The sequence below is a fragment of the Coloeus monedula genome, assembly GCF_965178545.1.
Source record: "Coloeus monedula genome assembly, chromosome: 8".
Lineage (NCBI taxonomy): Eukaryota > Metazoa > Chordata > Aves > Passeriformes > Corvidae > Coloeus > Coloeus monedula.
In genome coordinates this window covers 1,342,474-1,369,719 of record NC_138788.1, presented here as the reverse complement: position 1 = coordinate 1,369,719, position 27,246 = coordinate 1,342,474, and the positions used below count along the sequence as shown (strand labels likewise).

Sequence of the window (27,246 nt, the reverse complement as noted above, 5' to 3'; positions counted from 1 at the left end):
AGCCCTTCCTCCGGTGATTTATATTTGAAGTTTGCTCCTGCAGAGTGAGCACGAGCTGAAAAGCCCGTGTAGACTAATAGTGAGTAATGACACTAAAATCTTTATTATTTACAAACCAAAGCCAGGGTACACATAAAACCAAGCTGCAGCAGGAGGTGTCAACTCAGCTGACACCTCATTATGGCCCAGCTGCAACGCCGAGCTCAACACCCCCATAAATCCATCCTTCACTCAGCCTCTGCCACAACTTCATCCCTCAGAAAGCAGCACTTAAATTCCTCGTAATCAAGTACAGGCAGGCACATCAAAACACACTCCTGACGCTCTGGAGGTGATGGAAAGCTCCCTCCTGAACGATGGGAAGCCCTAAGTTAAAGTGTGTCACCAAATGGGAGCTGGATGATGCCCCCTGACACTTCTTCACCACCGGTGTTGATGGAGTGTCTCATCTCACTACAGTCACCAATTTCATTTCTCCTGGAATAAACCTTGGAATGATCAAAGTTATCCCCAGGCTTAATGGAGCTCAGGACCACCCTAGGAGGCTGGAAGTGACCAATCTTTTAAATCTTCTGGGGTTTGAAGAGCCTGATTCAGAAAGCAAGAGCCAGGAGGAGGGAAGGAAGAGGGGACAGACGTGAGGGGGCCACGGGGCTACTCCTGCCAAAAAAAAGGGCGGGAAAAAGGAGCGAAGGTTTCCAATCTCAGCGGCCACTAAAAAGCCTCCCCTCACACCCCAAACTGGGAAACGGCCTAAGGGACCACGGAATACAATCAGGGAACTGAAACACAGACTCGTTTAGGTCGGGAACGAGGATTATTTATCAAGCTGAAAGTGGCTGTTTGGTAATTACTGTGGCCTAAAAGATTACCTGGGCTGTGGGAGTGTAAAATGGCAGCAGCAGTTATCCCCAGGCATAATGGAATACTTGCCACCATTCACCTAGAAAGGGGATTTGCCACATTTATTGCTCATTTCCCAAAGGAACAAACAGGTGTTTGAAGCTGTGTAGGATCAGCTAAGTCAATACCATGCCCTGAGGTGATGTGAACACCTCCAGGCCCTCAGCTCAGTGAGGGTGAGCTGCAGCAGCTCCCCAAGCTCATTACAACCACAATTGCTACTGATCTGTGCACTAACAAGAGATAAAATTCCTCCAAGTCCCTCGCTGGCCCTGGGAAGGAGATTAAAGCCCAGCAGAACTCTAATTACACAATCCTGGTGGGAAAGGACCAGAGAAACAAGAACACGCGCTTCTCTTCCTCGAGGCAAGGTCTCTCTGAGGATGGCTGGAGCAGTGACCTTACTGCTGCCCCCAGTTTAACCAGGACAAAGGGATTTGGGACAGCTGAGTGCCACATGCCAGTCTGGAGGTTTGCTCAGGAGGGGAGCCTGAGGGCGTGGAAACGGCAGTAAGAGGAAATCTGACAGCAAAACCTGCTGTGTGCAATTCCCTGTGGGAGTCCCTTGCACAACCAGGTGAGAGCGGCCACAGGAACAGAGTGGTTATGGGGGACTCACTCGTGGGACGGGAGGATCAGGTGCTTTTTAGCTCTGCATTCCTAAGGGGAACTAAACAACAACCATCCTCTCACTGCCTCTTCTAGGATTTGACCTTTTTCTCAGCTCTTTCCAACCTTTCCCAGCTGTATTTATCACACAAAGCTGCTGCTCATCTGAATTTATCACCACCACCTGAGGTACCCAGCACTTGTGAAAAGGCAAGGTTTGCACAGGTGAGAACAGAGACCATGGGTCAGGTCCTTCAGCACTATGGAAAACAGCACGTCCTGCAGAAAATAATCCACTTATCTGCTTTCTCATTCCTGCTCGTTTGTTCTTTTCCTTGCTCTCTTTTTGAAGCACAGTTAGGTGTTTGGAAAAGGCTTTCTTCTGAGCAGGGACTCACACAGCTCATTGTTCTGGTACAAGAATACCACTAGTTTGTATTATTCAAGTTTGTACCACTTGTTTGGGTTATTCTGTGCCATCTGTACCCTTCTGACTCCTTCCCCTTAGAACCACACAATTATTGACTATCTCTCTCTGCTTCAGTCACCCATCTGATAACCTATATCCCACATCTCAGCTCTGCATCTGAATTTAAACAAAAACCTATTTAAGTTGTACATAGCAATGTGATTTATTTCCTCTGCTTAATTGTGCAAGACAAGCCTTTGCCCAAAACATTCATAAAAGATTACAAAAGTGCTGAGAAGTTTAGGGCAGGGGGTCAAGTGCCATCCAGATTCTTTTTCCTGATTTATTTTAGTCAGCTTAGTGGGAAAACAATGACTTGTCCTGAACAAAAACTAAGCTTGGCTTACTGAGTTTCCCTTGAAGACTTACACAGGTCAGAAAGGTTCTTCTAAGCAACAACAAAAAAAATTATCATGAGATTCAGCAGGAATTGCAAGGAAAACTGTGGTATAAGCTTCAGGCTCCTCTGCATGGGGTAGGATCAACCTGAGTGACTGAATGAAGCATTTCCTCTGCATCTTCTTCACACACACAGTGGCTAAATTCCATATAGAAATCCATACCCTAAAGAGTTTAATTCACTGAGAAAGTGAAACATCTAAAAGAGGCTGCAACTTCCAAGTGAAGAGATAAGAAAACATCCAAAATGCTTACTTTTGACAGTAGCTGTCCGGGTGCAGTTGTAGAGGATGGCTAACTCCCCAAAAACTTTGCCAGGTCCCATGGTGCAGAGCTTTACTCCCTCTTTTGTCACTTCAACCTTCCCATCTGTGAGGAAAAGAAGAGAAAAATACCATTTTAAAAGGGCAATTAAATAATTTCAGGCATTTTAAAAGGAAGAATAATGTTTTTCGGATTTGAGTTTTAAAATGTATTTGATTACAGGCCAGGTTGGACATTGGGGCTTGGAGCAGCCTGGGATGGTGGAAGGTGTCTCTGCCCATGGCAGGGGTGGAATGGGATGAGCTTTAACGTCCCTTCCAACCCCAACCATCCTGGGATTCTGTACTGTGAACAAAAAACACCAGAGCCCTACAATTTCAAAAGGAATTAAATGTATTATGAAGGAGAGCACATAAACTCAGAAAAAGGTCAAAACCAGCTGCTGCAAACAGAAACTTTCAACACTTGAGGCTTTTTTAGTGGAGCATCTGTATGGTCAGGACATACTTACAGTACACTAAACTCAGTGTGAACTTTGTTTCACGTATTACACTTCCAGGTGAAATGTCCCCCAGTTTTTTGTGTTCAAAAAGGAAAAGATTTAGGTCTTTGACACCACACATGAAAACAGAGGCGTAATTTTGCTCATTTTCCCTGAGAAACTAATCCCTGAGAACACTCATCCATGAATAACAGAACTACTATCAAAAAGAAAATTACTCTGACCTGTGGCTATTATTTAATTCCCATCTCTGCACCCCTTGCCTTTCTGAATATCTCATTTTATGAAGGAAAATCTGCTTTATCAGCTTACCTGTACCATGCCTGGAAGGGATGTGGGAGGAGGGGTTAAAATCCAAGGTTGTATGGAAAGAAGGGAGCTCAGGACCACCCTAGGAGGCTGGAAGTGACCAATCTTTTAAATCTTCTGGGGTTTGAAGAGCCTGATTCAGAAAGCAAGAGCCAGGAGGAGGGAAGGAAGAGGGGACAGACGTGAGGGGGCCACGGGGCTACTCCTGCCAAAAAAAAGGGCGGGAAAAAGGAGCGAAGGTTTCCAATCTCAGCGGCCACTAAAAAGCCTCCCCTCACACCCCAAACTGGGAAACGGCCTAAGGGACCACGGAATGCAATCAGGGAACTGAAACACAGACTCGTTCAGGTCAGGAACAATGATTGTTTATCAAGCTGAAAGAGGCTGTTTGGCAATTACTGTGGCCTAAAAGATTACCTGGGCTGTGGGAGTGTAAAATGGCAGCAGCGTTTTCTGTAATACAGAAGCGGAGTTGGGGGGCATTCAGATGTCTTCATGACAAGTTAATTTTTATGATTGTTCTTATAAATGTTTGATTCATTTCTTTATATTAAGTATCAATCTAATTAGAAGCACAAAAATAGATGTTTATCTCGAGAATGAGCGACATCAACCTTTAGTGGGGCCTGACACACTTCCGAGATTCTTAAATTATTTAGAAGGATGTCGTTTTTTGTTTAACAGAACTGAGTTTCAGCAGCTTTTTCTGCAAAAAGCTCTGTTGGGAAAAGCTCTACAACAAAAACCTGCAAAGGGAATGACTTTACCTCACTTTTGGCTCATGGGCTTCAAAGAAAGACGGACAATTCTGAGCAGTAATGCACAGATGGGATCGCATTATTCCCAAGTGTTCGGAGGCACGTGAAACATATTGGTGATGAAATGAAAAGACTTGTTTGAAAGTATTGAGAAGATTTCCCAGCATGATACTGCAGGTATTGGCAAGAATGGACAAAACAATGTTCTAAAAAAACAAAACCAAATTAATTTCTCTTGCAGAAGAGGGGATCAACTTGCAAAATGCCCAAGTTATTTAGGTGTGAATGCAGCTGTCCCGCCTACTGTCTCCAGGGGAAAGGTTTCCCTTGCAGAGCACGAGCAGTGCCTGAGCACGGCTGTACGGGGGTTTTAACAGGGCCCTGGGGCTGTCCCTGTGGGGTTCCTGCAAGGATGAGCTGCTCCAGCTCTGCAGCCTCTGGACTCAGCTGGATCCAGTTCCTAGGAGATCTCTAGGAAAAGACTGACTGGCTCAAGAGAGGGTCAGAGCCACGTGATCCCCTTTGCCTGGTCCCCACTATCCCAGGTACAGTGCAGAGGGTGTGCCAGGGCTCCAAGCCCACACTTGCTGCTCCCCCTCCGCTTTTCCAAAGTGCTTTTCCAGAGCTGAGCACCTCTGCAGTCCTCCTCAGATACTGCATTTTTCCACCAAGCCACAAACCAGCCCACCAGAGACTTCATTAGCCAAACTCAGCTGCTGCAGGAGAAAACAGATCCATTTTTCCCAAGTGCATGAGAGAAGGATTGAACCGGACAGGAGCCTGGGTAAGGCTGGAATCAAAAGGAGGAGGTATCCCATCTTTGACACTGGAGCAGGAGCAGAGGCACAGAGAAGCTGCCCCTCTTCCACTATGGTTGAGAAATTAATGTGCTCTTAAATTACAATTTGCTGTCCTGGAGAAAGCCTCCCATTCTCCTGCTGTGTAACTAAGCCATCTGGAACATTAAACACCTCCCCATAAGATGCCCATACCGTGAGCAAAATTCACCTCTCATGGCATTAAAAGGTCAAAGGGCTGCTGTAGGATTTTTCCCATTTTCTTTTCCTACCTGGCAGCCTATAGAGTGCAGTTTTCCACGGAGAAAAACAAATTATTCTGCTGTATCAACCAGATAAAGAAACCAAATGAAATGCAACACAATATTGATCAATTAATGGAGATACATCTGCAGCTTGCCTTGGCATCTCCATCAGACAAACACTAAATAATGCAAGAGATGCTTCTCTCCTGGCAGGAGAATCAGCAAATGCTGCTTTTCAGTCTAAATATTGAGCATTATTGAATTCAACACTATATTTAATTTACAGCTTGAGCTGGTTTTGGGGAGCTTTAGCTGACATATGAACAATGCACTTTCCTGTCTGCTGCAAGAAATTATTCCATAACGACGGGCAACGCATATGATTTTTCAAATAGAGCATAAAATAAAAATCTCAGTGTCTTCAGCTCTCCAGTTCCAAGGGCTCCAGCCATTCCCTTCCCATGATGAACATGAGAAGGTGACCAGAGTCAAGGATCAATGAAAGAGATCGATGCCTCCACAAGCCACCAGCCCGCTCCCAACAGAAATACCTCCAAAAATCCCTTTAACCACACAGAACTCAAAATATTTTGGGTTCTGCAGACACTCCCAAGCCTCAGTTCTTTGTTTCTTTATCCTTGGACACTTCCAGGGATGGAGCAGCCACAGCTGCTCTGGGCAACTTGTGCCAGAGCCTCACCTCACCCTGTTGCTTTGCAAGATTTCAGGGAGATGCACCAAAACTTTATGAAATTAAGCTTTTCTTATCAAAAACTAGTCCTAGGAGTTGGACTTCAATGATCCCGGGGTTATTCCGTGAAATCCAAGAGGGAAGAGCTTCCCTTGCTGCCCCGGTCCCCAGCACACATCCCCAAGCCTTGGGCCTCTCAGCCAGAGCCTCACTTTCCCAAATTAAACTCTGCGTGCAAATTACATTGTAGTTGCAAATTTAATTGTGGAGCAATTAAAGTTTTAATTGCAAAGTGGCTGCTTGACTTCAGAGCCGGTCCGATGAAGACGTGCTAGCACCGGTGCTTGTTTGGAAACGCAAACTGATAATGGTCCGCATTATTCATGGAATTATTCACGGGGCTGTGCCCCAGCTGCCGGGAATCTTCTCCGCGGTGGCTGCGGAGTGTTACACTTCAGAATGAGGAATAGTCACAATATTAAAGCCAAAGCCAGGATTTAGGGTGGGGGTTTTCTCACAGCCCTTCTTAAAACAGGCTGACACTGAATTGCTCCTGGTGCCTCTCTGCTCTGGCTTCAGGAATCATGGAAATAGTGCCTGGAAACTCATCTATACATGGAAAATCGCGGAACGGTTTGGAAGGGACCTTAAAACTCATCTCATTCCACCCCCTGCCATGGGCAGGAACACCTTCCACTATCCCAGGTTGCTCCAAAACCTGGCCTTGGACATTTCCAAGGATGGGGAACCCGCGCCAGGGCCTGTGCTCTGGCAAATCCCTGAATAACCTCCCCAGGATGCCCGGTGAAACACGGATCATTTTAACCACAGAAGAGTAAAAATACAGATGATTGAAGCACGTCTGAACAAAGCAAGATCAATTTTGTCCCCTACAACACCACCAGCAAAGCACTGAGGTTTTGTTTTGATGGGGACATTGGGGGCTTTGTCACTCTGAGTCCACCCAATTAAACTTTAAATAACATCTCTGGCTGAACTGCATCCACATCCCTCAAATGAATGGAAGGACAAAGTAAATTGCACTCATGTGACTCCCTCAATCAGGAGGATCATTTTTTCCTCCCAATAATTAAATGGTCGTTTTCCCTTTCCGGGCACAGAACAAAACAGATTAAGCTGACCTGAGGAACTCGTCAGCCTGGGTGTAATTTATGTAATAGACTAAATTTTTGCAATGCATCATCAGATCTCTGTTTTTCCTCCCAGCACGGGGGAAAGGGCACTTGTTGCTTCAAGCCAAAATCTTCCATGGCTCCCAAATCCAAACAAATCTTAAATTTTAAAGATACAAGAATATCCAAGTGGATTTCTATACAATAACAAGAGTTTCTTCTGTTGTCCCGTAAAGCCTTGAACACGGGGAATGAGCCAGGGACATTCCTGCCTTATATTTCTCCGTACCCAGGAGACACCTGGAAGGCCTAATTCCTTATTTTCAGCTGTCTATCCCAGCAGTGCCTTTGAAACACGGATAAGAGCAATGGATTTGAGCATCATTCACATTACGGGGCCCTCTTCAAGTCCTGGACCCTTAGGGAGAAAAAAAGGCTGGTTCTCTCATGAAGGCACTAATTATTCATCACATTTCCATGCCAGGCTGAAAAAAGCAGGGTTCAGCACGAGCTCATGTATTCCTAGGATACAAATTTCATCACACAGCTCCAAAAATGCCAGGAGTGGTGGGAGGAGGATTCCCTCAACTCGGTGCAGGATTCATGAATGACTATTCGATATTTGATTTCATCTGTGCCTGTTTCACACTTGGACTGCAGCTTGATTTGTTGGATGCTATTCAAGCTCTGCTCTGAAAACTGAGGAATGATTGTTTGCAGAAAGTTTTCTTCAGGAAATATCAGTCTGGAGCTGCAGGTTTTCCTGAGCAATGTTGAATATATTTCAAAAATGGCACCTGAGATGCATCACAAGTTACCCTGCAACACAGTGCCAAGTCCCTGAGCATGTGGGAACTGTAAGCCCTGACAGGTTTATCCCTTACCCAAATTCGGGAACATTTTGACAGAATAACTACAATATTAGTGAGGAAAAAAATAAATAATGCATATTTTGCCAAATTTCAAGTTGTTCTCCCACAGCAAATTGTTGCAAGAGTGCTTTGAATATGGAGAAAATACCATTTTTCCTCAGATGTCTCCCTGGGAAAAGCCAAATTAATTCTGACCACATTTTCCAGACCGATTTTGTTTTAAGCTGGCACCTGCAGCAGGAGTTTAAAGCTCTATCTTTCAGAGTTGAGCAAATGAAGAGGAACTGAACACAGGGCACCTGGTCAGCGTGGAGACTGATGACCCTACGGAGCCTCATCCATATCCCACTCCCAAAAACCCTCCAGTGAGCTTTTTTCCTTGTTGGATAAAACCCAAGAGAAGGGTAAATGAAGCAAGACCTGAATTCTGACTCTCAAACCTCCAGCTGTATCTGGTGACATTACAAGTCCCTTCTCACGCCTCAGCAAACCCGTTCTGAGTTGAGCAAACTGATTTCACCTCCTCTAAAACCCTCTGGGGGAGGCAGTCCCAGTGTGACGGAACTGGGGCAGTCACCGGGACAGCCTCCCCAAAACAGGACCCTGGAAATCCTCTTGCTGGGGGGCATTTCCAGCACCAAGGTTTATTTAGGAGAGTCTGACACCAGCACAAACCCCGTGCTCAGGTGCCCAAAAAGCAGAAAGTATTCACCAAGCTGGCCCCACCTCCCTGGCAGGGACCTGCTACCAAGAAAATTACTTCCTAAAACCGCTTTTTAACACTGGCTTTTAAGGAATGGCTTTGAAGCTGGGCTTGAAGCCATGAATCAACGTGTACAGAGTCTGCAGCCTGAAGTGGTGACTTCAGTCACACCTCTTGGATTTAAATCAAGGCACTCTCCAGAGGAGGGATTACTGGAGATAAGAGCAGAGCTCCATCCCAGTTTCTACCCTGGCTGCAGGAGCGTTTGGAAAAGCAGGGAATGGAAAGAAAGGAGGTGAGTGCCGAAATCTGTAACAGCAGCCCGGGGGCCAAGAGGGGTTGGGACAATTGAGAGCAACTGAAAAAAAAGGATAAAGAAATTTTGCCTGGGCTTTAAAGGTAGGGACTAAAACCCAGATGAGAGGAAGGCACAGAGCACCAAGAGCCAGAGAGTGGCAGCCTCGGGAGATCCCAGAGTCACTGAGGTTGGAAAAACCCTCCAGGATCATCCAGTCCACCTTGTCACCAAACTGCCAACATTGCCCTTGAAAGGGGAAGTGGAGAGTCCCTAATGAATTATCCCAGAGGAAATGATCTGCCTGTGCAGGGGTGGTCATTTCCAACTATCTCCTCTGCGACCCACACAGCAAAACTCTGCAGCCAAAGCAAAATAAATGGGGTTTTTCCAGGTCCCTCCTCTCTGGGAGAATAGAAAACTAGTTTGGATTCTTTTTTTCTATTAATATGATGATGATTATTATTATTAGGATTAGGATTAGGATTAGGATTTTGTTACAGGTGGACCCACTCCCAAGGGGACATGCACATCCTCAAAAAAACATATAAAACCTTGGAAAATATATACACGGACACATATTTCTCCTGGCTGTCCAAGATCCTTACAACTGTAATACATATCCCTGCTCAGGGGGATGGAGAGGTGACCTCCAGAACCCCAGCACAGCCTTGATTCTCGTGTGGCTCACGGGTATTTTGTCTGATGTGAGCTCTGCTTTGGCCTAAAGCCACATGCAGGATTGTGTCACCCCAGAATGAGCACTGATCCCACGCTCTCCCCCTCAGCTGGACAGCTCCCAAAAAGCAAACAGCTCTGCCTGATTCATCAGGAGGCTGAAAAAAGGAGGGAGAGAGGTGTCTGGGATCCTCGAGGAAAGCAACAGAAGGCGTGGTTTGCTCACTTGGATTTTTGAGGAGCTCAAGGAGTTAAGGTGAAACTCAGGAAAATCTGCAGAGAGTGGGAGATGCTGGCAGTTTATCCTCACACATGCTCCCTTACCCCAGTCCTTCTGAAGGCCAGATGTGAACAAAGAGTGATCAAAGGGAAGGGATGAGTTTCATATTTACCCTGGATAAAATATTGAAGAGCCCAAACAACCTTCAGGGCACGCCTGTCTAATGTGCCTAGATATGACTCTTCCCTCGATAAATAACAAGTTTCAATCTCAAAAGCAAACAAACCCAAATGCAAACTGCTTCTCCCCCGAGCGTTCTGTGGAAGGACACAGCCTGCCCTGCCGAGCTGCAGTGTTTGTCCCAAATTTTGGCTCAGCACCTCTTAACCTGGAATTACGGCTGCAGTTCCAGGAGTGCAAACTGACCCTTTTTTGGTACTCAAAGCCTTTTGTGAGCAAAACCCTGTTTTATTCATTTTTCAGCCCTTCTAAGACAGTTAAAATAATCTCCCTGAAAACACTGAGATGTTCCCAGTGGAATACACTGAGAAAAGACATCTTTTGCTCACCTGCCCCAAACAGCTGTTAGGTCCTGCCATCCAAATTTATTTCCTAGTTGCAAACCTCCTCCCTTGCTTTTCAAAGCTCTCACTTTCATTCCCTGGCTTTTCAAAACAGTCCGCAGGCATTTCAGCACAGGAGAAAACAGCCTTAAGCTGCCCCAGGGAAGGTTTAAATTGGATTTTGGGAAGTATTTCTTCACAGGAAGGGTGGTCAGGCATTGGAAGGGGCTGCTGGAGGAGGTGGCATCACCATCCCTGAAGTGTTGAAAAGCCATGTGGATGTGGCACTTGGGGACATGGATTCAGAGGTGCCTTGGCAGCGCTGGGTTAATGGTTGACTCAATCTTGGTGAGCTTTTCCAACCTTAATGATTCTATGTCAAAATGTTAGGCAAAAATACCTCCACCAAAACCAAAAGTTGAAGCTATAAACAAATGAACCAGGGGGACGGAGGAGTCAGTTTTAATTTATCCTTCAATTAAACCAAAAATCACTTTTGATAGGTGATTGATAAGTGATACTGGGACATGTGATCACTGCAGCCTCATATCAAAGGTAACAGACCAAACCCAAAGGCTGAGATCCCTTAAAACAGCACAAACTCGTTCCCTTCTTTCCCTTTTTACCCAGGATAATCATGTGCTTGAAAGGCAGCGATAAAAGAACAGATATATTTAAAAACCCTGAGACAGCCACTTGATAGAGAAGCCGTAATTCACAGAAATAAAAGACTAATACTGATTAAAATTTACACACCCATAATATTTGACACTCTGTTCCACAGGTGCACGCCCACACATCAATCTGCCCGGAACAGATCCCTCGGCTCAGTGCCAAACACTGACAGTTCCCCATGGAAAACCCACAAAAAAACTGCTCAGGGCAAATCCTGAATCGCTCTTCCAGCCTCCCACTCCGGCCGGCCATGTCCTCAGAGGAGGAGAGGTGCTGCAAGAACCAGGGAAGTCTTTCCCTCCTTCAAGCCACACCACAATAATTACGTGTGAGGGGTAATTTAGCCCAGTTTTAGCTGGACTCATCCAAATGCTCCAGTGCCATAATGCTTTTAAAGGCCACTGCACCCTTGGTGATGTCGCACGTGCTCACAGCTCCTGACTGTGTTAAACAGCATGAGGAGATGGGCAAGTCCACCTGAGGGACACCTGGGGATGAGGATTTATTTGGTCCTTCCAGCCCACGGTGTTTGACCAAAGAGCCAAACCCTTCTCTCACACTGCTCCAAGTGCCAGGTGGCTGCAAGTCCACATTCACCATTCCAGGTCTCCTGCTCACACAGCACACCTCCTCTCTCCTCCCTATTTTCCATGCTTTCCTGGTAAACAAACACCTGGGATGAGGCTGAAGGGGCTGGCAGGGAAGGCTGGGCAGGCAGAGCTCTCACTGGACTGACTCAGATGCAGCAGGAGAAGATCTCCAGTAAATCAATGTTTTCACATGACACCTGCAAGGAGCTCGGCTCTGAGTTACACACAACCGGCAGCACTTTGGTGCTTTCATTCCTTGTCCGGGCACAAGGGGTTTTGAGTAGCTGGTCAATAAAACTGCGCAGGTTCCTGACAGCAAAGTGCTCCTGATAGAACAGGCACTTCAGAATTTCACTCTGCTTTTCCTCCCCTGAAGGCAGTAAGGGAACGATTTCTTTGGGAAACAAACCCTTTCCCATTTAACAAAAATTCTCCTCCAAGAGGAGCTCTGCTCGGATTTCCAGCCACCTTCACAGCACAGTGAACACCTCTATTTAAGCTTCTACACCGGGGAAGAAAGGTGCAGGCAGGGCCCTCGGGAGCTGCTCCCCTTCCCATTTTATCCTGCAGCCTGCAAGGGAGATGGATGCCTGTCATTCCCTTATTTCACCCCAATATTTACTCCACTTTGCACCTAACTCTGATTTAAGACCTCCAAAGCATCCTGTGGGGAAAGGAAGGACAGTTCAGAGCTTTTTTCTTCTGGGAAGAGATGGGAAAATAACATCAGGGGCTCAACCCAAATTTTATTTTAAAATGCCAAGTGTATCATAAAGCGTCCAGAACAATCAAGAAGGGAAGCAGGAACATGAGAAGTGTCAGCAACAAACCAAGTGGGGATTCCTTGGAGACCCCCACACGCCTGAGGGTTCAGGCTCCACCACAACATGGAAATAACAACACTACGTAATAATGATCTCACTGCTTTAAAGATTCTGCTCCTTTATTGCCCCAATCCCTTCTCTGTTCATCCCACAAATGACTCTCCGTGGTTCCTCCCAGAGCTTTTCAAGGGCTGTTTCCTTCCACAGAACTCCAAAAATCCAGAGGTCAGTGGGAAACAGGGAGAGGATGGGAGACAGACAGGCTGGATTAAACAGAACTGTTCTGCCTTGCCTGTGCTAAAACACAGAGCTGAGTTTCCCCGAAAGCCACGTAGGGATAACCTCGCTCCAGACAGCAGAGAAAGGGGATGGTCGAAGTGGTTGGGACAACATTAGGGAATCAACGATTCAGAAAAAAATACTGGTGCTATGAACTGTAGGAGGTTATTTGATTCAAAGGATAAAAAGCAGGAAGAAAGGGAGAGAAACCAAATATGTAAAATACAGTCTTGATTGAGAGAGAGAGAGAGAGAGAAAAAAAAAAGGGGAATTTTTCATCCAAGGGCTGTTTGTTCAGATACTCAAAAGCCATCAGCTGAGCGTCAGGGTGGCAGCTCTGAGGCAAGAAACCAGGGCTTAAACCACACTAAATCAGCATCCCAGGTTGGTTTGGGTGGGAAGGGACCTTAAAGACCATCTCATTCCTGCCACGTGCAGGGCTGTACCAGGCCGGCTGTGGGCACACAAAAATCCTCCCTCAAATCTTGATTTCACCAGACCTGCTTTTCACTTTTGCTCTTCTCTGGAAAACCCAACACTGCTGACCCCACAGCAGCGTGAAAACCACACCCCAGGAAAGCCTGCGCTGTGCTGTCAGGGGTGGATCAGCTCAGGAGGTGGCTGAGGGTTTCTGAAGCACAAAGACACTTCGGAAAAGAAACCCTGAAGCAGGGGGAAGTGACATTTTTGGGAAGAGATACCCCCAGGGATGGAAATCAGCGTAGCAGGGGCTCTTTGATTTGTTCAAACACAAGACAAAGGGCTGTGAGGAAGTTTGGACCCATTTTATACAACCTTGGGGAGCATCCACCTGGAAAATCCAGGTAGGAGCAATTATTTATTCTTACAAGGCTTGCTGGGTGATCACTGCCCGAGACAGAGACTGCTTGGAAGTACGAGCTCTCATTCCAAACCCAAGCTGACAAATGGGAAAACGACAAGATTGGAAACACCTTGTGATACAAAGGGACGTGATTTCTCTGTCAAATGCATTTGAAGTCTCTTCTGAAAACACAACAAATTGAGTTTTAATTACTTTTGCATACATCAAGTCTGCACTGAACTTTCAAGTAGCGAGGCTTCATTTCACTCGCTGCCGCTGCAATTTGCACCACTCCAGGTTAATGCAATGTCTATTCCCTAAAAATGTGAAATGCATTCTTTGATGAGCTGCTGCTTTATGTTTGCAAATCAGCACGTTGGCTGGGCTCAGAAAATGTGATTTATTACTGTCTGGGACATGAGAGAGCAGCAGGAATCAGCTTCTGATGATGGAGGGAATACAGAGTGACAAGTCCCATTTGCTTCTGAGCTCTGTCACCGGTCTTGACTGTTGGAAAAGGGGGGAAAAAATCTGATATAGCTCTCTATGGGCATGCAGAAAACAAAGCACCCAGATCTCATCATCGGCCTGCAAACAATTTATCAGCTCACAGGCAGTGGCTCTGTGTGACAAGGAGCCATGAAGAGATTTTCCTCAGCAGGCCAGGAAGTTTTAGTAATCCTGGAACATCAAAAGTGCAAGGGCCAAAGACTAAAGCCAAACTTATCAAGTACCAGTGCCCTGGCCGACAAAATCAGGGTAGGAGTTTGGAGTTTGGATGGGAAAAGGGTTAGGCCTGTTTGGAATTGTTTTCACACGGCAAACACCTGTTTTCATGCCCACAGCCCAGGGCTGGAACACTTCCTGCCTCCTCCATCCCCGCACTGGATGCTTCCTTACACCTCCTGAGAAGCTGAATCCCAAAACCACACAATCCAACACAGCCCTGTGGTGTAAGGGACCTCAAAGCCCATCCAGTGCCACCCCCTGCCATGGGCAGGGACACCTTCCACTGTCCCAGGCTGCTCCAAGCCCCAGTGTCCAGCCTGGCCTTGGACACTGCCAGGGATCCAGGGGCAGCCACAGCTGCTCTGGGCACCCTGTGCCAGGGCCTGCCCACCCTGCCAGGGAACAATTCCTTCCCAATATCCCATCCAGCCCTGCCCTCTGGCACTGGGAAGCCATTCCCTGTGTCCTGTCCCTCCAGCCCTTGTTCCCAGTCCCTCTCCAGCTCTCCTGGAGCCCCTTTAGACCCTGCAAGGGGCTCTGAGCTCTCCCCAGAGCCTTCCCTTCTCCAGGTGAACCCCCCCAGCTCTCCCAGCCTTTCCCCATAGCAGAGCTGCTCCATCCCCCTGCCCAGCAGGGATTTGTCCCCAGCATGGATGCAAACACTCACACGCAAACTTTTTTTATTCCTTTCCTTACTAAAGTTTTCACCAATCCCCACCACCCGTTTCTTAGAAGGCATGAGAGGAGGAAGGACAGGACGAGCATGGCTCAGAGAGTGCTTTGGGTGTGAGAACCAGGAGAACTGCAAGAACTGATCCCTGGCTAATCCCAACCAAACACACCGGGGCCACAGGGCCTGGGTGAATGCACACAATGGTACAAATCAAAGTTCACAGGAGACTGAGGGCTGGGGTTGCAGAAGGGAACACCACTGGAGGACAAACACCCGCAAAAGAGCTGGAAAAGTTACAGATGAGAGCTTCTGAAAAGAAACACAGAACCACCCACAAAGCTCATCTGCTTTGTTTTCTTTTCTCTGTGAGTGCCGAGGGAGATGAGAGGAGGAGGACGAAAAGCCAAAGAGAGTCCCAACACTGAACTTTCACATGGATTTCTCCTCTGAAGGAAGTGATTTACTCCTTTCATTGTGTTTTCAAGAAGCAGCTCCCACCTCTTTCCCAGGAGGACATATTCACTTCTCTCCCACTGTGGAGTTTACATAAATCTTTTTTTTACTCCTCCAAGTGGCTGCCTTTCGTCTACAACCCGGAATTGTCCTGACACTTGTGCAGGTTTTTAATATCAAGCACATAATACTCTATTGAACACTAAAGGACAGTGGAACTGTGCCTTGCACAACACTGCAGAGCCATAAATTCTGATGATGATCACGGGTGCTTTGTATTGGTCATCAAAGAGGTGCAAAGTCTCTCAAAGAGAAACCCTGTGAGGATACTCCAACCTCAGCCACGGGAGAAAGCTGTCCTCCCCAAAAATCAATTTATCATGCTCTGGATGAGCAAGCCCCTTTCCAAGTGATGGTCTCATGATTGAATATCACCTCCCCAGCATGATTTACCCCTTGGAAATGGAAAATGAAAAATAGCACTGTTGTAGTTGATGAGTTGTTGATCCATCCTTGAGCTTTGGCCTAAATTTGATTGTAAAAAAAACAAACTCAACTGCAGTTGAGAACTTTTGCTGGGTAAAAAAACAGGTTATAACCAAGAGTAACCCACCAGAAACCCTCCTGCCAGGGAGGAGAGCCCAGAGCCTGTGTGGCCAATGTGCTCAGGGCTGGGCACTGCCCAGGGCAGCAGTTCTGCCTCATGGGCAGGGCAATTGCTGGGCTCAGGCCCTGCCCGGTGCTCTGGTGCCATTGCTGGGCCCCGGAGCAGAGCCTGGGCCCTGCTCGGAGCCCTCCCTGCAGCCAGGGACAGCCAGGGCTGAGGGCCCCTCTCAGCTGGGGCTCCTCTCGAGCCTGAGCAGCCCCAGCTCCCTCAGCCTGTGCTGGGCACGGAGATGCTCCAGGCCCTTCCTCAGCTGCGCAGCCTCCGCCGGCCCCGCTCCAGGAGCTCCCTGGCCCTGCTGTGCTGAGCAGCCAGGGCTGGACACAGCACTCCAGAGGTGCCTCCAGGGCTGCCCAGAGGGGCAGGATCCCTCCCTGCCCTGCTGGCAATGCTCTTCTGTCCTGCTGCCCCTCACACCACCACACGGACGGAGTCTGAATGGGGAGAGGTGCGTCACACATTTCGCATTTCCCACAGGGAAACGAGGACAGCCACTCCGTGCCCAGAGCAGGATTCGGGTCTGGATGGCTCCTGCCCCCACGTTCTGGCTGTCAATAAGGCTGGGCTCAGCGCCAGAGGAGCTGCAGGGAGGGAGCTCGTTGTGCTGCCAGCTGAAAAGGCGAGGTCTGCGCCGAGCCAGCCACGTCCTGCTGAGCCATTAACGAGGAGACAGGGCTGGCTGACAGAACAAACCCGCTCCCAGCTGCTCCTCCAGCCTCCCTCAGCCTCCTCCTGCCCTCCCCAGTGCCAGGAGCAGCACAGCCAGCTCAGGGAAATGCGTGGCACGAGCACCTCAGGGACTGAGGAGGGATATGCACCTGTTAAATGAGGTTTTTAATCCACCTGCCTGACTGCCACTTGTCGGAGGATCTGACTGTGCCAGGAGCTACCTGAGGGCCCACCTGAGGCTGGAACAGCTCTCCCAAGGATGCTGGCTGCCCACCTGCTGCTGAGGAAGGGGGACACCGCCAGGGCTGAAGGCTGGTTCATTATTCCTCGGCAAATAATCCATCCCAGGGATCAGGATTTAGGAAAGGATCACCTGGAGAATGCTCTCACAAGGCACAGATCCCATAAACCTGTGGTGTCCGACAGGGAGGACACGTTCATTGTGCTGCTCAGCAGACACTTTGCCAACAGCAGAAAGCACCAGGATTCTCCTCTTTCATCCCTCATGGAAAGCCTGGTAACAGCAAACGATGGCTGTGACAGCAGATATCAAACGTACCAAAGGTCTGGGATTAAGCACCAAAGATTTAGGCCCAGCCTATCCAGAAGACAAGCTGCTTTCTTGTATTAATTATCACCTTTCATTGGGAGGAGGGGAAAAACCCCATCCATGAGGCACTTCCAGGCATCTCTGGGAACTCAAAAGCACAGCCTCACATACTTGACGGCTTCACATTTAAAGAAAGGGAAGATAGTCCTCCTTCCTGCCAGCAGTTGGTTTGCCAGCCTGCCTCCTGCATTTAGATTTATATTTGGAGAGTGAACATTACTTTGGATACCTTGAGATGGCAAGGTTCAAACAGGAAATAAAAACAGCAGGAGAAAAATAGAGTATAGACACCGGTATGGATGGTCCAGCTAGACCATGCTCCAGGAGGAGGGGGTCATGCAAACCACCAACACACCCAGAAATGCCAGTCTGAGCAAGCCAGAGTGTGAAATACCACAGAATCCCAGAATCCTATGGGTTGGAAAAGCCCTCCCAGCCCATGGAGTCCAAGCTGTGCCCAATGCCCACCTTGTCCCCAGCCCAGAGCACTGAGTGCCACCTCCAGCCCTTCCTTGGGCACCTCCAGGCATGGGCACTCCAAAGCTCCCTGGGCAGCCCCTGCCAAGGCCTGAGCACCCTTTCCATGGGGAAATTCCTGCTGCTGTCCAAGCTGAGCCTCCCCTGGCCCAGCCTGAGGCCGTTTCCCCTTGTCCTGTCCCTGTTCCCTGGCAGCAGAGCCCGACCCCCCCGGCTGCCCCCTCCTGTCAGGGACTTGTGCAGAGCCACAAGGTCCCCCCTGAGCCTCCTTTGCTCCAGGCTCAGCCCCTTTCCCAGCTCAGCACTCACAGTGTCACTTCTCATTGTCACCACCCAGGAACAAACCCCTGCCAGGACCAATTTCACCCTCAAACACACCCTCAGTGTGCTCACAAACCAGGGCTGAGCTGTGACCCCTCTCTGCCTGCTCCCACAGAGCAGTTTGTTTTGGAAGCCATCAGATGGGAGAAAGGGATTCATGAAATCCTGAGGGCTCCAGAAGGCAGAGATGAGTGACTGCCAGAGCTGCTGTGTCCAGGGAATGCAGTGATTTATTCCTGCTGGGGAATGTCACCAGGCAGGATGCGCCGGGTCCCTGGCCCATGGAACCCGCAGCTGTCCCAGAAACGCTGGAGCTCAGCCAGCAGGGAGCCAGCACTGCCAGCAATCCATCCATCCATCCATCCATCCATCCATCCATCCATCCATCCATCCATCCATCCATCCATCCATCCATTCCTCCATCCATGCATCCATCCAACAGCTGCTCACACGTCCGGTTAACACCAGGGAGAGGAGAAACGGAGCCCTGCAGTTCACAGGAGGAAAAGAAGCAGAAATAGTCCTTTGGATCTTCATGGAATCCCAGACTGGTTTGGGTGGGAAGGGACCTTAAAAATCATCCTGTTCCCACCCCCTGCCATGGGCAGGGACACCTTCCACTATCCCAGGCTGCTCCAAGCCCCAGTGTCCAGCCTGGCCTTGGACACTGCCAGGGATCCAGGGGCAGCCCCAGCTGCTCTGGGCACCCTGTGCCAGGGCCTGCCCACCCTGCCAGGGAACAATTCCTTCCCAATATCCCATCCATCCCTGCCCTCTGGCACTGGGAAGCCATTCCCTGTGTCCTGTCCCTCCATGCCTTGTCCCTCTCCAGCTCTCCTGGAGCCCCTTTAGGCCCTGAAAGGGGCTCTGAGCTCTCCCTGGAGCTTTCTCCTCTCCAGGTGAACACTCCCAGCTCTCCCTGCCCATCTCCATTATTTGCTTCACTTTGGATCACAAAGAAAAGCATTTTTCTGTCTCCCTCCTCCTCTTCCCTCTCTCCAGAGGCACAATTTGGGAGGCAGAAGTGATGGGAGAAACTCCAAGGCTCCTTTTCCCCCTCAGGACACCGGAGGCTCTGTCGTTTGCTCCGCTTCGCATTTGAAGTGTTGCATGTGCCCGAAGCACCAGAGAAGTGGAGCTGGGAAAGAGCAGGGATGGGCAGTGGAGCACAGCAGCCTCGGGAAATTGGGAAATTAAAATCTGACTCTCAGCCCTGGGCATAGTCTAAACACCCCTGGTCCGCAGACGAGGAACCAGGCACAACAGCTTCACCCTGAATTCCCCTCTTTACCTGAAAATCCTTTCCCCATCCCACATCCCCAGCTCCAGGTTCTTCTTTAAAGGCTTAAAAAGCAGGAGAGGCAAAAATGAGACGCGTTCATTATACGCTAAGCTAAATTAAAAGTCATTACTTACATTTTCCTTAGTTGGATAATTGTGTTTCTGGGCAATTTGGAAAATAGGAATGTTGTGAAATTAAGGCATAATGGGCTTAACTGGATGCATCTGTTCCATCCCTATTTCCCAGCAAGGAGGAGAGGCCTCCCCTCGGATTCCAGTGGTTCCGTTGTTCCCACAGCGGCAATCCCCTTTGTGCAATTAAATCCATTAAAAGCCACACACGGATATCTCCAATTCCCTTAAATTCAGATCTGAGGGAACAAAAGGCCGAGCAAGGAGTTTGAAATTTGAAAGCTGGAAGATTTCGTTCCAAGTGCCCGTATTTGCTCTTTTCCAGGGCCTTTTGGTAGGAAGGGAAGTCATGGAAGACTTACTGCTCTGACTCCACGGACTCTTATCTCCCCCACACACACTTACAGGAGCAGCAACTCGGAAATAATTGAAACTCCACTGCAGAACAAGAGCTACGAGCTCCTGATCGGCATCAGGAACATGAACCCCATTGAGGGGGAAAACGGCAAATATTTTCCCAGCAGCAGGCACGGATTGTTTTACCTCTCTCCATCATGGAGCTCCTCAGCCGAGATTTTTCAACATCAGTGCATTCCAAGGAGCCCGATTTCATCCCAGAACCCCCTGATTTATCTTTCATTTGTGTTGAACATGTAACTCCAAGGGCATGGATGGGTTTTGGAACCGAAATCGCTGTTAACACTTCTAATTTGTGCCTTAAAATAGCAAACGAGGGCTGACGATTTGCTTACGTTTAGGAACCAATTAAGAGCAATTTATTACAGATAATTTCTGAGGATTGCCACAAAGCTGCTGGGGAGGGGAGAGCACATTACCTCACTATTTACACACTGTTTACTCACAGTTTGTCCCTGCATTTCCTCTCCACAAGCAGCTCTTCAGAGCACCTGAAATTGTTGGAACAACACTGCAGAGGTGTAACCTGATTTTTCGTTAACCCATTTCCTGCGGGAATTGGTGCATGGAAAACAAAACCTGCACTTCCTCCCAAGGTTTTTGGTTCATTTCTCAGGCTGGTTCATCCTGGAGGTTTAACCCATGGATTGGACATACGACTCCTAAATCTGTCTATAATTTTGGAGGTTTTGGGTAATATCTCAGCCTGGTTCATCCTGGAGGTATAACTCATGGATTGGACATACAACCCCTAAATCTTTCTATAGTTTGGGGGACATCGCAGCTTCTGGGCACAGGTCCCAAATCAGCTCAGTCCATGGAAGCTGAGAAGCCACTGGAACTCACATTCCACGTTCAGGAGGGGCAGATCCTCATGGAAAGCGGGCGATGGATGTACTCAGGGCCAAGCAGGAGCAAAGTGTCCAGCCCTGCTGAGGATATTCTCCCTCGGGCTATGGGAAAGGGTGGAAAGCTGCAGATGGAAGCAGCAAGTCCCAGAGGGCTGGGACTGGGTGGGCAGGGAGATTTGGGAAGGTAAATCTCAGAGCTGGATGGACTTGTTGGATCTACCCCAGGCCACATCTCTGTGCTGGTGGGGAACTGTCCCGCTGGGAGGTCACAAGTCTTCCATCCCAACCTCTAACCAATCTGGAATGTGGAATTTTGGGTCAAACTGAGACATGGAAATCCTGGATTTCAGCTTTGGCCAGAGGCAGCACAGGGTAGGGAAGATTTTTCCTGCAGGAGAGGCCACCCAGAGCCAAAAGCCGTCGCTTTGTGTGTGTTTGACGTGAGAACTTAATCAGCGCTCCACTAACAGTTTGTTGTCCCGGTTTAATTGAGCACAAGCACTTAACATTTACTTTTCCCAGGCAATTGAGCAGGGAAAACTCAGCCCCATTCCACACAAACTTGGCAGATCCAAGCACAGCCAGGCAGCCCCGGTTTAACGGGAACAGCCACAAACATGGCGCTGCCATCCCATCCTCTGGGAAGCACAAGGGGTTCCTTGCTCAGAAGCACAAGAGAGGACACAGGACAGCCCCCACAGCAGGTGACACAGAGAAATTTAGGAATGCTGGGGAGAAATCCTCCCCTGGCAGAGTGGGGGGGTTGCCCAGAGAAGCTGTGGCTGCCCCTGGATCCCTGGAAGTGTCCATGGCCAGGTTGGATGGGGCTTGGAGCAGCCTGGGACAGTGGAAGGTGCAGCAGCTCCTACTCAAGACAAACTTTGGGAGAAACGCGGCCAGAGGAATGGAATTGAGAGCTTGGGATCCTTTCTGTGGCCTCTTGCTCTTAACGTGATGGGTGTGATCACACCCAGCTCTCATTTTACACCCAGCTCTCACTTCAAAGGCTACCAGCGCCAAATTCTTCAACTCCCAGAGCCAAGCTCTTTGGATAATCCACTAATAACTGGGATAACCAAGTTTTTTTGACTCACAGAGCTAATCTGGAGCAGAGAAAAATTACATCAACTAAAAAAGAGGAGACGTGGCTACACTGGTAGGTGTTTTTCCACACTGCCCTACACCACCCAGAGGTTGGTGCAGCACTTCCCAAGCCCTGGTGGCTGTTCAGACACACTCTGATTTGCCCTGATGGCTCTCCTGGCACTTCCAGAGTCACTGATCCCCCAGCTAATCCTACCCCACAGCCCTGAAACGGCGCTGCAGGACAGAAAACACTGCTGGTAGTGGGAGGGGGGGATGAAAATCAAAGCCTAATTGGTGCAGTTTGAGGGGCTTCTGGTGAAAAAAATGATTCCGACAGGCTTCGCACTTCCCTGTTCAGGGAACACCAGCAGAAAAGGAAGTTCAGGCTGCAGATTGATCCCTGCAGTGGTTCTGCTGTCTGGGAGCATTCACACCCAGGGGCTGCTGAGACAGGAAAGCATCAAAATGTGAGGGAGATTCGGGCCCTGAGGAGGGGGAAGAGGGCCAGGGATAAGAGTCTGGACTCGGGTTTGAGTTTGAAGCCTGCCCAGTGCCAGCACTAAACCACTGGCACAGAGCCATGGCTGTGTCTGAGCCCTTCTTTCCCTGTGCCTTCCTCTGCTGCCCACACAATGACAGCTCCTCGTTTTTCCAAGGGAATCACCCCCTCATTCAGGCTGGAAAAGACCTCCAAGGACACTGGATTCTGGACTGAACACCACCACATCAAATAAAAAACCCCAGCACAAGGTGCCCAGTCAGAGGAACGGGTATGAGGAGCTGCAGGTGTACTGAGCTGCACAGCTTTTCTCCAGACTTTTTTTTCCCAGTTTTATGGATATGTAATTCCCACCACTTGGTCACAAGGATGGGAACTGTGTGTCTGCAACAGGCTTGAACCTCTGTGACAGCACCAAGCGAGAAAGGATGAGAATGGGATTTGCAAAATAGCTGCTCTGCCAAATTCAGACACAGAGTACATCACCACAAGGAACATCTTAGATGATTGAGCAGGAGTTAGCCTAGAAGGAAAACTCGTGGAAGTATGAGGGGCAGTAGGAGACACGAGTTTCCCACAGAGCAATTCCCAAACCCCATGAGCTTTGCCCGTTCCAGCTGATGACAAATCACCGTGTAAGGAGAAAAGCAGGGAGTTCCATTGCTACCGAACACCCGATTCTGTGCAATTGCTCTGCCTGGCAGAATAAAAAAGAAGTACAGACCAAGGCGGGGGGGCTGTGAAGCGATGCAATCGCTCCACAGCTAAATGGCACATTAACAACCACACAGCTAAATGGCACATTAACAACCACAAGTACCCATTCATCCTTCCCCATTCACGTGTGTGCGGATTCTCAACAGTGAGAGCTGCACAATCCTTCAGGAGAGGGAAATTAGGAACTCCTGCGTGGGCAGCCCTTCACTGGGGGGGTTGGTTTTGCGCCGTTATTGATGAAACACAGATTCCTGAGCCCTCGCATGTTGTTATTTTACTGTTGTCCCATTGCCAGAACTCCTGCTGGGTTTGCCAGCACAGGAGATGCTGAACTGAGCAAGTGCTGCCTTGGCAGCGATGAGGAGCCAGGGGCAGCAGTCTCCAACAACTCCAGGTTTCACTGACGCTCTAACACTCCACAGACATCTCCAGGTATTTCGGAACAAGCCCCACGATGCTTTTCAGTGCAGCAAACCAGGTCAGAGAACAAGGAGGGTTAAAGGGATCACAGGATCTCAGGATGGTTTGGGTCGGAAGGGATCTCAAAGCCCATCCAGTGCCACACCTTCCACTGTCCCAGGCTGCTCCAAGCCCCAATGTCCAGCCTGGCCTTGGGCACTGCCAGGGATCCAGGGGCAGCCACAGCTGCTCTGGGAAACGTGCTGATACTAATTTGAAGCCGTTGTGAAAGCTGAGGGGATATTTTGTCCTGTTCCTAAAGCAGCAGCACGAGTTTTACAGAACGAGCGCTCCGCTGGCAGGAAGCTCCGACCTTCAGAGCCTTTGGTTCTCCCTGGCAAACCCTCCCTCTGTTTGCCAACCGAGTGTGTTTTAGTCAACACAACAGCCAAAAGATGATTTTCGCTTTTGTCGCTTTCCCGTTTGGAGAATTTTCCAAAGCCCCGCTCGGAGCCGCTGCCAGCTCGGTAAATATTGTGTGTGCGGAGCATATGTTGGGATAGACACCAGGATTTACATCGCAGGAGAGCTCACATTAACGGCTGCTTTGTTATTCTGCTGCCTGAGGTGCAATTTCACCTACTGCAATGCCAACATTTCTCCCTCCATCCCCAGCTGCGAAAGGTTTTGCCACCTTAGAGCACCAAAGACTGCAGAGCGCCCCACACTGTTCCCCAGCTAAGCTATTCCATCTAAATTTCTTCCAGAATATGATTAAAAGAGAAAAGTTTGGATTTTAAAAAATCGTATTTCTGCTTTATTCTGTAAGCTACACTTTAATAATAGCTCACAAATCCCAGCTCCCCAGTTAACAGCCCTATGTGACAAGGCTGACTGTCCTCCGTAACTCACGGGAACAACGGGAATTTTTTAAATTGTGCATTAAATACAGAAGAAACCGAACACAGCAGAAAACCCAAACCTCGGCCAAACCTCCCAGAACCTTTCCGTGGCTTCTAATCCCATTAGAGCTGAAACATCATGGACTCGTGGGTTATTTTGGGTTGGAAGGGACTTTAAAGCTCACCCCATCCCACTCCTGCCATGGGCAGAGACACCTTCCCCTATCCCAGGCTGCTCCTGGCCCCGTCCAGCCTGGTCTGGCAGAGAATTGTTGTTTTTCAGCCTCCAAACCAGCACTCTGGGCACAAGCAGGAATTCAAGAACACATCTTTCATCTTCCTGAAGGGTCTTGTGAGCACTGGAACTGCCTCAGGCTGCCTGAGACGTTCCCTGCACCACGCAGGGATCCTCTCACCTCCCTCCCCATCCTCCCGCTTTTCCGAGGTAATACAGCCACTGGGAATTCAGGCAAAGAGGCACCCACAAATCAAGCCCTGCCATCCCTTCCTTAGGCTAGTGACAAACAGCCCCATGAGGAAAAGGAAAAGAGCAGTGTCTGCAATGAAACCCAGCCAGCTTTTCCTTCTCTGAGGCTGTCACTCCTCAGGGCAGCCAGGAATGCATCAGTGAGCTCAAGGAATCTGAGCAACATTGCTGATTTTGGAGCCAAGCACATCCCAGCACAGTGCCTGGAGATGCAAACCTGGCAGGTCTTTTATTTCCCCCTTTAAACAGAACTGAGAGTTTTCCTTGAATCCCAGAATGCCAGGATGGTTTGGGTGGGAAGGGGCCTTAAAGCCCATCCAGTGCCACCCCTGCCATGGGCAGGGACACCTTCCACTGTCCCAGGCTGCTCCAAGCCCCAATGTCCAACCTGGCCTTGGACACTGCCAGGGGCAGCCACAGCTTCTGCAGGCAAGCCCATAAAAAGTCTGGGAATCGTGTAAAGGTCAGTGTTTCCCGTTCCTAATTCCCAATTTTGCAGGGCTGGGACATGGGTAGGGCAACACTGCTGCTGCAGCCAGCAGGGAAGGTGACAGGATCATGGGTGGCAGGAGCTTTTTGGGTTAAAGCAGGTTTTTCTCCCAACCAGAGCTGTCTCTGCCGCACCAGGCTCCCTCCAAGCTGCTTCCCTGCTGTCTCTTACCCAGCTTTCCCAGTTTTCCCCTGGATTTAAAGTGGTGAAGGGCCCTGTGGAAGCATGCAGGAAGCAAAGGTGGGCACCTGCATGGCTGCAGGGGAAAAATAAAGAAGTGATTTTGCACAGACAGAAGCTGTCCCCTGAAATGAGATGGATGAATGTACTGCCAGAGGTTGATGAGACGTGTGAGGAGAGAAGACTCAGTGTGGGAGGCAGGGGCCATAAATAAAGGGAGAGAGAAAAATTTCCCGGGAGGGTCCAACAGCACAGAAATCCAGGTTTGCAGCTGCACAGCCCCTGACTCCTCAGGGAATCACTCCCTGGGCTCTGCAAACCACAGGCATTCCTGTGGAGACCCCAGCTGTGCTTCTGCTGGGAACACTGGGAATTCCTGCCAGGAAACTCCCATTCCCTGCTGTCTGTGCCAGGGGAGCACGGGCAGAGCCCAGCCCAGGGAGCCTGGAGACTGCAGCCCTGCCCCACCTTCAGGAGCTCCTCCATCCCAGCTCCAGCCACAGCAATTTGCTCTGTATTTGGGCAAAACGCTGAAAATGAGAGCAGTGATGGAGCTGGTGGGAAGGAACCCATGGAATACCTCTCCTTTCCTTGTGCTTTGAAGAGTGGAACATAAAAATGCTGAAGTTCCAAGTGGATTCCTCGTGCTTGGTGATGCACTGAGGTATCAATCAAACAGGACAAGGAACTGCAATATTTGCTCTGCTGCAATAAATAAATAAAGTAATAGATAAAGGAAGAATTTCTTTATTGCAATAAATGCTGATTTAACTCAGCCCATCAGCAGCATTTCCTGGATTTATTTTCTTCATCTGCAGCAAACAAAAGATTTAAATTATTCCTCTTTAAAGTGCCGTGCTTAAACCCAACACGCAGCCTAAGAAAGCAACAGGGAGACACAGAAAGACAAAAACAATCCCTTTTTTCAGTCCTGATTAATCAGCCCAGCTAATTACAGACAGCTGAGGAACTCCTGGGTGTTCCAGGGGACAGTGGCTGCTGCCACTTCACAGAGAGCCTGTGTCGGTGGTACCCAGAGCTCTGGGCAGCAATGGGTTCTCCAACCTCAAAACACATCAAAAAGGGAAAAGAAAATTAAAGCAGCCCTCAAATTACCTGGAAATCACTCATTTTGTGTCTTCTTTTATCACTGCAGAGCACCCAGCAGCTCTTCCAAACATTCCCATGACCCAGGTCCTTAAAGCCACAAGCCTTAAACCCAACAGACTCAGCCAAAGCCAAGAGCAGCAGCACCTTTCAGCTTTTTTTCCCCTGTGGTAAATCAAACATTTTAACCTGACTCCATCAAACAAAGTGCTTGGAGTGATGTTCAGTGTGTCTTAATGACCTCTGGACTTCAAGCTAGCCACAGGGGAAGCACCAAAACACAGATGGGCTTCACCCAGGAACGAGGTCATGGGCTGGAGAGAGGGCAGGCTCAAAAGGCAAAAATAAACTGATCATTCCCATCCTCGAGCTTAGGGGAACGCAGCTGGGAAATAAAACCTGCAGTTCCAAACTGCACTTTACTGTCTCTGGTAGAGTGAAAATTCCAGCATGGACCAGTGCCACACACAGATCCAGCCTGGGGAATCACACAGCCTTTTC

At 49.0% G+C, this 27,246-nt stretch overlaps 1 protein-coding gene across 2 annotated transcripts in view; it reads right to left on the bottom strand.

The window, feature by feature from the left end:
- The window catches only part of PRKG1 (protein kinase cGMP-dependent 1), a gene marked incomplete at both ends in the record, with an annotated part of 370,579 nt that overhangs the window by 204,058 nt on the left and 139,275 nt on the right, over positions 1-27,246 (bottom strand). For both annotated transcript variants that reach the window (XM_082285730.1, XM_082285731.1), the window contains one exon: positions 2,636-2,749. In XM_082285730.1, the coding sequence (XP_082141856.1) occupies positions 2,636-2,749 (114 nt within the window). The remainder of the gene's footprint in view (positions 1-2,635; positions 2,750-27,246) is intronic.